Genomic DNA, 10,058 nt, shown 5'->3' with positions numbered 1-10,058 from the left:
CTGGGGGTGTACATTAAAAATGTGTCAGCATGAATTACGAAGACATCTCGCGGATAATAGAAGAAGTGACGTGACCCAGTGAAGCTTACCAAGGAAAGCCAAGTCTTGCGTCTTCAGCCGGCTAGTCCATTGTTTCCGTTCGTTTTTTTCTTTTTTTTTATTTTAAAGGGAGTTGTCAGCTTATCGATGGTCGTATATTTCCCCCATTCGAATAAATCTCCCTCCCGAATTAAATTAGTGATTCGAAGAAGAGAGGAACCGAATAAGAAGGAACATACGTAAAAAGACAAATAAGAGAGAGTAAAACGTGGAGAGTCTACGTGCGATAAACCTCACAAGGATAGGTCAAGAATGTCCGCCCAAACAAGATCCGGCGGAGGCACCTTAAACCAATATCTGCGAAAGAAGTATCTACATATACTACCCGTAACCAGAAAGTCATGTGTATGTATCTGTGCTGGGGTCAAGAGCACTTCCAGAGGAACGTGTTCCTACTGGTTAATTACATCTTGGGGGATACCCAAGAATACTCTTGATAAAAAGAGTTTCGCTTCATATTATCATAAATTTGGGGTATAGGTAATCAAAGGAAGGTTATTCCGTGTGAGAACAATCCTGGTGCTTCAAAGCTCACGCTATGCCATCGGGTAGAGAGTGAGTCTCTCACACCCGAATGGGTAGCGACTCATCAACACACAGGGCTGACAGAATAACCTAAATCATCTTGCACGAAGATATCTCGCGGATAATAGAAGAAGTGACGTGACCCAGCGAAGCTTACCAAGGAAAGCCAAGTCTTGCGTTTTGAGCCGGCTAGTCCATTGTTTCCGTTCGTTTTTCTCTTTTTTTTATTTTAAAGGGAGTCGCCAGCTTGTCGATCGTCGTATACTTCCCCCATTTGAATAAATCTCCCTCCCGAACCATCCCTCCTGAATCAAATCAGTGGTTCGAAGAAGAGAGGAACCGAATAAGAAGGAACATACGTCAAAAAGACAAATAAGAGAGAAAGTAAAACGTGGAGAGTCTACGTGCGATAAACCTCACAAGGATAGGTCAAGAATGTCCGCCCAAACAAGATCCGGCGGAGGCACCTTAAACCAATATCTGCGAAAGAAGTATCTACATATACTACCCATAACCAGAAAGTCATGTGTATGTATTTGTGCTGGGGTCAAGAGCACTTCCAAAGGAACGTGTTCCTACTGGTTAATTACATCTTGGGGGATACCCAAGAATACTCTTGATAAAAAGAGTTTCGCTTCATATTATCATAAATTCGGGGTATAAGTAATCAAAGGAAGGTTATTCCGTGTGAGAACAATCCTGATGCTTCAAAACTCACATTATGCCATCGGGTAGAGAGTGAGTCTCTCACATCCCGAATGGGTAGCGGCTCATCGACACACAGGGCTGACAGAATAACCTAAATCATCTTGACGGAGATATTCAAACACGTTAAAGCACGTCCGGGCCATAAGGGCAGAGGACAAATCGTCGTATCCCGAATGTGCGACAACTCATCAGTATCGGGCCGTTAAGATGATATCAACGAAGTCAAAGAGCGACAGGGCTCAAAGGGGCTCAACAAAAAAGAAAGGTAGAGTGATCCTAAAAGGTAGACAACCCTAAGTCTACCTGTTCATGAAGGTAGCCGACCCAACATATACTGAGGTTCCCGGTCAGTAATCCGTCAATTGCGTCGTCCACGGGAACCTCGGTAGCCGTAAGGTCAAATGAAAGAAATTTTATCCTATGACTATAAGCTGGAGCTCCAAGATGTGGGACTTATACATGCCAAAGTGACCAAGATGCCTCAGGAAAGAAGAGAAGTAGATGTTCAGCTACAAAGCTGGATATGCTCCAAACAAAAAAACTTATACCCCGTCTAGGTCAGGGAGCCTTCTAACACCCTAAGTGCATTAGACAACTACCTATATAAAGGTATGCTGGGTCGGTAAGGTTGAAGAAGCACTGAGACTCCTCCTCGAGATATGCAAATATGAATGCAGTTATCTAAAACTGTCCTTAAGTATTGTGGATACTTTATTAATATATGCAGGAAAGTAAAATTGTAATTTTTAAATCATGAATATTTTAATCGTAAATTTTAATTATCTTGAATATTTTATTTAGAATTTTGTAGAACATTAGAAATTTAAGTCTTAAAGAGTATATTTAATCGTGAAATCTCAGATAAATCACAGGAAGAAATAAGGAAAACACATGTAAGTGCAAACATGCAACATAATGCAAAAAACAAAACAAACCAAATCAAAATAATAAATAGCCGGTGTTGCTGGGTCGACAACATATCCCAGAAAGGAAAAAGGCGGCCGGACTCTACATATACATGCCCTGTCATAATTCTATACATCAATATAAAATGCAGAATTAAGATACGGGGCATGAGCATCTGCTTCTAGTCCCCTCCACGTGATTTCCGTGTCAAACGCCTCGGAACCCGTGCTCGTATCTTATTACTGCTACATGATTCTCCTAAACTCTAAAAGTACATAGGAAAAAGAAAAACTCAACCTGCATGAGAACAAGTGCTAGCGGGAAAACCCACATGCATATGACGTATAATGAGACGTCTTATAAGTGGGGGAGCTAAATAGCGCTTGCAAGCAAAAGGGTCAGAAATCATCACATGCTTCCCCAATAGCAACACCTATGTGTGTGCATATAAATAAACATGGCTGTCTGCAGAAGAACGCCTTAACACACTATCATATATATGCAGCATGCAGTCATACCACAAATACAATGCAAAAGAAAGATGTCTGACTGTCTGACTAAGAAAACCAATCCAACAAAGAACAATAGCCAGACATAAAAAAGACTACCTAGCACCCTAAATCCTAGCCTAGCACACTATCTAACGAAAAATGCGTCAACCTAGTATCTAATCCGAAAGATCCAAAGGGTGTCACGATGAGCGGTGACACAAATTAGATCTATTAGATCATTAACACAGTTATACTTGTGTCAATCCCGATAACTTAACTCGCATTGCTTATCGGGATGAACCCAGCAAGGAATGCTCGTTAAGATATCACAACTAACACGGGGTCACTCTCCTAACGAGTAGGACAAGCCATCGAGGAATGGGCAAAACACAGAGTTATGCAGAAAGCCCACATTGTGACTGCTCGACCGAAGTACAAGACAATCATAACAGGCGCCCAAAAGAGCGAACACACACCATACAAATGAATGCAAAAATGTTACACAGAACATGACACACACAAACGAGACGTAGCAGTAAAACATGTTACCTATAAAGAGGAATTACACCTGCCCGGGGACCCGGGGCGTCATGCAACTAGCAGACAATGACTACAAGTGAGTTTGCGTCGAGTAAAATGATACCTATAAAGAGGAATTATGCCTTACCTGAGAGGCACTCACCGAACACATGCAAACATGCATGATATGCAAAAGGCATATGATAAGTGCGCCAAAGTGGTGAAGGCGAGTATGCCGTGACGGTAATGACTTAAAAGTAGCTGCAGCAGCTCAAAAGATGAATATGCCGAGGAGGCAATGACCGGAAGATGAGCATGTCGTGACGACAGTGACCCGAACAAATGGATGTGCTAAGGAGGCAGTGACCCGAGGATGGACATACCGTGAAGGCAGTGACCCGACAGATGGGCATGACGAGGAGGCAGTGACCCGAGATGGGCATACCGTGACGGCAGTGACCCGAACAAATGGTATGCTGAAGAGGCAGTGACCCAGAGATGGACATACTGTGACAGCAACAGCTTGACAAATGTGTATGCCGAGGAGGCAGTGACCCGAAGGTGAAAGTGGTGATCCTCATTGAGGAGAATCACACCAAAGCAAATGCAAAATGCAAACACATCTGGAGTACAACATGCAAACAAACAGACATGCAGTAAGATCATGCACAACATGCAATAACATGAAAATGATCGGTCGACTGGGTTGTGGTGACCGGTCTGCCCGAAGTGGCAGGTTGACCGGGCCAGGGCGGCCGATCGAACCAAAGTGGTCGGCTGACCGGGTCAGGGCTGCCGATCGAACCGAAGTAATCAAGTGATCGTAGATATGACATGCAATATGATCAACACTCCAAAATGCATCAAATAATCCATGCACATGCAATGAAGCCCAACCGCTCGGCGACACGTCGAACTCGTCCTAACGACCTCGCATAGGTACCTAGGGCTGACACACTTGGATCTGCGGCATCGCCGCCTCCAGCTTTGGTGTGACAAGGTGAAAGATATTTCTCGTAGGGGAAACTTTCCACCGTTCGCAGGGCGGACTAACTAAAAAACTTTTTTCACTCTAAGAACACCAACGATCTTATAGAATGAACTAGCTATAAAACTTTTCCCCTCCTCTAAGTTCGAACTCAACTAATCCCTTCAAGGGAGATTAGGAGCGCCAAAACTGTGGGAAGTTGGTATTCCAACCCGGCAGGATAAAGATCTAAGGCTCGCAACCAGGGAATACACTCAGTTCTACGGGGTGTTTGACCACACATGGGAAGTTCTAACTTAAAGGCTAGCTCTAGGTAAATCAACGATCAATCACATATGTACGTCGTCGCGCCGGCTCACTTCGGCGCACGTACCCGTGTGGGCGATTGAACCCACACGCCTAGACATCACTAAAACTTATGGCAAGCTAGGAGTAAAAATTTCACCACCGTGACTGTTGCGGACCAGCTCTCTTTGCTTGCTTCAAGCTCGCCGACGTTCGTTCCATGCTCAAGTGTGCCTCGCAGAACGTGCACATGACAACAAAAAGACCCAATGTGGTACACAAAGTACCCAAAATAAGTGATAAAATCATATGAAAGTGCAAACAACGCATATACCTTTACGAGGGGTCGTACGAGACCCTATACGTCGCGAAGCCGTAGCAACAACGACGACGAGTGGCTCCAACAAAGAGAGAGGGCAGTGCTGCCCTAGGTCCTGCGTGTGAAGGAGGTGACGGCAGAAGCTTCGCCGTCAAAGGCTTCGCCAGCAGAGGAGGTTCGGCCGGCGAGAAGGGTAGCCAAGCTGCTAGGGGTGCGATAGCTCGGAGCTCTGCGTAAGAGAGAGCTGGGGCCGGCGAGATCTGGACGCCGGAGTTGGAGGAGACCAGCGGGATGCCGCCGGCGAGAAAATATTGCAGCAAGTGCTGCTGACCGAGAGAAGAATAGAGAAGGTGGTAGCGGGTTAGGCCAGCGACTGGAGGAGCTCCGACGAGGAAGTGGATGCGGAGAAGGATGCTGACGAGGAGGAAGACGCCGATAAGTAGCGACCGCCAACGAATCCGGGCAAAAATGGCGTGTTTCGGAACTAGGCTTTAAGAAGAGAAGTGGCGGTGCTGGGAGTTGGAGACGGTGGCAGGGTCGTTCTACGGGGAGGAAGAGGAGAGTCCGGATGTCGTTCACTGGAGGAGTTCAGGCTTCATCTCACGGAGAACGACGAAGAAGAGGGTGACCGTTCGCAGAATAGACCTGTCATTCCTCATCTGAAGACTGACTCATCTGATCAGTGGATTGGTCTAAAGTGTGTCGAACATGTGTAGATTGTTGAACATTGAAGCTTTCTTTAATAACAATGAGTGATATATACACGTTTAGATCAATACTAGTAGTATGGGGAGATGTTTCATGAGAAAGCTTTCTTTAATAACAATGAGTGGTATAGACACATTTAGATCAATACTAGTAGTATGGGGAGATGTTTCATGAGACTCTAGAGTATCATGCTCCAATCCAGCAGCTGGAATAAAGTGTTCAAAAGCAGGAGCATCCAGGGGTAGAACGACTCGGGTATGATGTTCTTCATCTGATACAACAAAGGTTTGAATTGGAGGGTCATCTGAAAATTTCCTATCAGGAACATCGTCAGTCAGATGAGCAGAGGTATATGCAGTGTTGGAAAAAGGTCAAGTTGCACATTCTCAGCAGGGATGGTAGGTGGCAAAACACCCACCCCCAATTCAGTATGAATAGATTTTTGAACAGATTGCTGATCTTTAGCAATATCTAACCTTAGATGAGGATGTAAGCAATAGAAAATAGTAGAACTGTGACTAGAACTATGACTAAACATACTATAATAAGAGCAATAAGGAGAGTGTGGTTCAATTTGAACATTTTGCCAATAACTGTTGTGAGTGGATCTAATCAATACATCATCCGGAGCTGGTTGGGTGATTTCTCTCTCAACTAACACACAAGCCACAAAGGGTCTAGTGACAACAAACGTATGACTATCAACCTTGAAAGGCTTACCGTAAGCAGTTGCTAAGAAGTAGAGAGTTTCCAAGTTGAACAGGTGTAGTTTTAACCCCAAAAACTTTATCCAAACTGAAAAGATAGGGGGCTCCGCTTCTAGATCAAAGTCGACAGTCCACTTTAGAATTTTCATAAAACTTTTGTCAATCTTGATTACCTTTCTAGAAAAAATACGAGTAATCCACATCGTGAGATAACTGAATAAGTTTATGTCGGTCGTCAAGTAAGCCGATATTCTAACTACCCGATAGCTTCATAGCATCAAAATCTTTCCGAATGATCTTAAGTTTAGGGTGATCATAAAGGAATTTCTGCACTAGAGCAAAACGCCAAGAAGACGCAAGAGTACTGGTTTCAACCTCAGAGAGAAAAAGAGCAGGTTTCCCATTTTTTTACCAAGGTTTTTAATGAAAGTGTAATCACTACCACCTTCAAGAGCCTCGTAGAAGGATTGTGGAACAATGCAGGACTTGTCGATACTAAAACCAGACCCTTAACCTGAAATAAGGGCACAAGTAGGATTAAAAATGTCGTCGGCAAGGGTAGTGGCATAGGAACAGAGCGTCGAGGCCATCTCCACCTGGCAAGATGACCACGGTCAGATTATGGAGAGGCGTGGCGAGCAGGAGAGGCGAATGCGGGCAGACAGGCGTCGCCTTTCGGACGCGTCAAACTGCAACACGAAACCGTTGTGGTCAGGCAGGAGAGGCAAATGCGAGCAAACATGCGCGTCGTCGGTTAGGAGACGAAGTGCAAGCAGACAGACGTCGTTGTTGTCTTCGAGTAAGGCGAGCAGACAAACGTCGTTGGGCTGAAGAGACGACCTGCGAGCGTACGAAGGAGCGTCATCGATTGACGTGTGAGTAACCTTGACGAAACCGACGACGCAAAATTGTCGTCGTGGGAGATGACAAAAAAATGGAGTGAAGCCGGTAGTTTTAACGCCGGGAATCACTGTCAGGCGGAACCCTAGCAGAGCCCGCTGCCGATGCCATTCTAAATTCTATCTATCTATCTATATAAAAATATTCTTACAAAATTTTATATTTCATTTTGATAATTTTAATATAGTGATAAATATATAAAAACATAAGTATTGTAGTTGTAGTTGTTATATATATATATCAACTACAACTACAATACTTATGTTTTTATATATTTATCACTATATTAAAATGATCAAAATGAAATATAAAATTTTGTAAGAATATTTTTCATTTTTGGGGTGTATGAAAATTTGGATATAAAATTTTATGAGAAATTTTAGTTGTCTTCATACATTTTTAAGGATTATAATGTCTGCTGAGTTGGAGTGGTGTTGCTGGTATGAGCTGAATTTTCCGTTAGTTGAACTTAAAATCATAATGTTAAATATATTCAAACACAGCGAAAAATAAGACATAAAATATAGACCAGTACATATGAACAGATAAGAATTTTATACATCTTCATCCAATTGATCGTTCCTCTTGTCGCCATTGTAGATTTCATTATTGTTTGATTATGGGGAAATTACAACCCTAGTTTCATCAATATAGTATAAGATCTCCTTTCTCTTATTATGAATGAATACCACAAGTACCTAACAGCTTGCATATGGTAGAAATTAGGTTCCACAACATAGCAGAGGGTACCATGTTGTAGGAAGCAGCATTAACTTGATCATTTTGTTGCTTTGCATGACAATGCTGCTCTTATGCTTTAGAACTGGTTTTTCATTTTAAGAATCGCGTTCCTCTTTAATGAAAAGGCATCCGTTGCTCTCACTTTCTTAATGTTTTTTCTGAACATGAATTATGGATTTCTGATGATTTGCCACCTTCCTATAATTAGATTATTGTCTTCTATGCGCTTTAAAATTTTAACCTTTTTTCTTATGCTGCACATGTTAGCGTTGTTCTGGATACTTCAGGTAATGCTAGGAGTTGATCGGCTTGACATGATTAAAGGGATTCCCCAAAAGATTTTGGCATTTGAGAAGTTCCTTGAGGAGAATCCAGGCTGGCGTGATAAAGTAATATTGCTCCAAATTGCAGTTCCAACGAGAACTGACGTTCCTGAGTGTATGTTCCTATTTGTTCTAGCGCATTCATTTTCTTAATATTCTTTTATAGATGGTTGAAGCAAATGTTACAGTATCTATAGCAAGAAGCATCCTTTTATGATAAAATTTGTTAAGTCAAGAAGAACTACAATGCCGTGTTTTTTCTAGCCAGCCGTGTGAATCATCCTTTCATGAATCTTTAATTTTGAACTCAATATTTTCACAGTTGTAATATTAGAACTTTCTATGAGCTTGAAGCATTTGTGACACGCAATTTGTGTAGAATATTTTCACTTCTGTTCAACACTTTTCCCATCGATAGTTGAAGTAATTTTTTCTTTGTTTATAGCAAATTTTATAATCACTTAATGAAACAAGTAAACCATGTAATAATTGTCAAAAATTGCCAGATAATAAAGAATGAAAATAAATATACAATTAAAGGTAAATGTTGGCATAAAAGAAATTATTTTTTTGATGGATGAGAACGTAAAATGATCATTTATCGTGTCTAGTAATTTGATAAATATTAGTGAGTGGCGATATATTATTACTCTATATATTTCATTTATCTAGCAAACATGATTTGAAACCCTCTTCCCACTTGTGCCTCAATGCTCAAAAGACGTTCGTCATAATCATAAAGCTTCTCAAAGTTGGGGGACCCGAGCATCCACAAAATAATTTGATTATGACTAGCTAACACATCTAGAGGATCTAGAGCAATGCCCTTGCATGGAAATGAAGTGTAAGCCACATCTTTGGGACAAAGGACAAGAAGGTAGGGTTCTAGTTTTATAATAAAATTTGAAGTTGGTTCAAAAATTTGTGTGCAAGTCAGATCTGAAGTAAGTGGAATTTTGACCATGTTTGGCAAAAGATTTTGTCATTTGTGTACGCATCTTAGATTTGGGTGGAAGGACCAATAGAAGATGACTTTCTTAGTTGCCTGTGGGCCTTGAAATACTCCGAGTAGTTTTGAGTAAAAAATTACCAGAAGAATACTAGGAATGTATGTTTTCAAATTTAAACTTGGTTAGCCATTGTGGAAATCTGAGAAGATATTTTGGAGAATTTGATTGGAATAACTTTAGAAACCCTTGTTTAGTTTATTCCCTTCTTATGCTATGTTATTTTATTTTTATGTCAGAGTTATTTGTTTTCCTAATTCAGGTTAGATATATTTGGTAAGTTTGTAAATTAAGAGAGATTGTTTTCCCTGTATATATGTACCCTACATGTGTGACACTTCATTTCATCACCTAGAGGAAGTCCAAGGGAGGGAAATGAAGCTAATGGTTGGGGACGCGAAGGGATGTTTTGACCTATAAATCATCTTGTATGGGAGAGATAGAGGTGAGATCAAGAGATAGAAGGCGACCCTTACAACTTATATAGGGAGTCTATTGACGCTCTACGAGGGAGACAAAGCTTGCGTGAGTATCGACGTCGACAACAGGCGAGGGCAACATTATGGGAGGTCTATGTTGAGTGCGGGTACTGTGAGGAAGAAGAGTCGAAGGAGGAAGGTGTTTGTTGTTTTTTTTCCTGCCGTGTGAAGCCTACCACACTCGGCCAAGTCCTAGCAGAAGAGAGGAAGGAGCTCTTGTGCGTGTGGGTAGGAGTCAGATCTTGAATGCAGAGGAAGAAGAAAGGAGACCAAGTTTGTAATGTTTCGACCGTGATATTAAATGATGGATTTAATATTTAATAAAGTTACATATATATATATATATATATATA

The 10,058-nt window shown here is 41.7% G+C and overlaps 1 protein-coding gene across 4 annotated transcripts in view; it reads left to right on the top strand.

Annotated features, from left to right (window-relative positions):
• The window catches only part of LOC110025444 (alpha,alpha-trehalose-phosphate synthase [UDP-forming] 1), a 73,292-nt gene that overhangs the window by 27,756 nt on the left and 35,478 nt on the right, over nucleotides 1–10,058 (top strand). For all 4 annotated transcript variants that reach the window (XM_020725925.1, XM_020725927.1, XM_020725926.1 and 1 more), the window contains exon 7: nucleotides 8,184–8,334. In XM_020725925.1, the coding sequence (XP_020581584.1) occupies nucleotides 8,184–8,334 (151 nt within the window). The remainder of the gene's footprint in view (nucleotides 1–8,183; nucleotides 8,335–10,058) is intronic.

The sequence above is a fragment of the Phalaenopsis equestris genome, unplaced genomic scaffold, assembly GCF_001263595.1.
Source record: "Phalaenopsis equestris unplaced genomic scaffold, ASM126359v1 Scaffold000297, whole genome shotgun sequence".
Classification (NCBI taxonomy): domain Eukaryota; kingdom Viridiplantae; phylum Streptophyta; class Magnoliopsida; order Asparagales; family Orchidaceae; genus Phalaenopsis; species Phalaenopsis equestris.
This window is presented reverse-complemented; position numbering and strand designations above follow the sequence as displayed.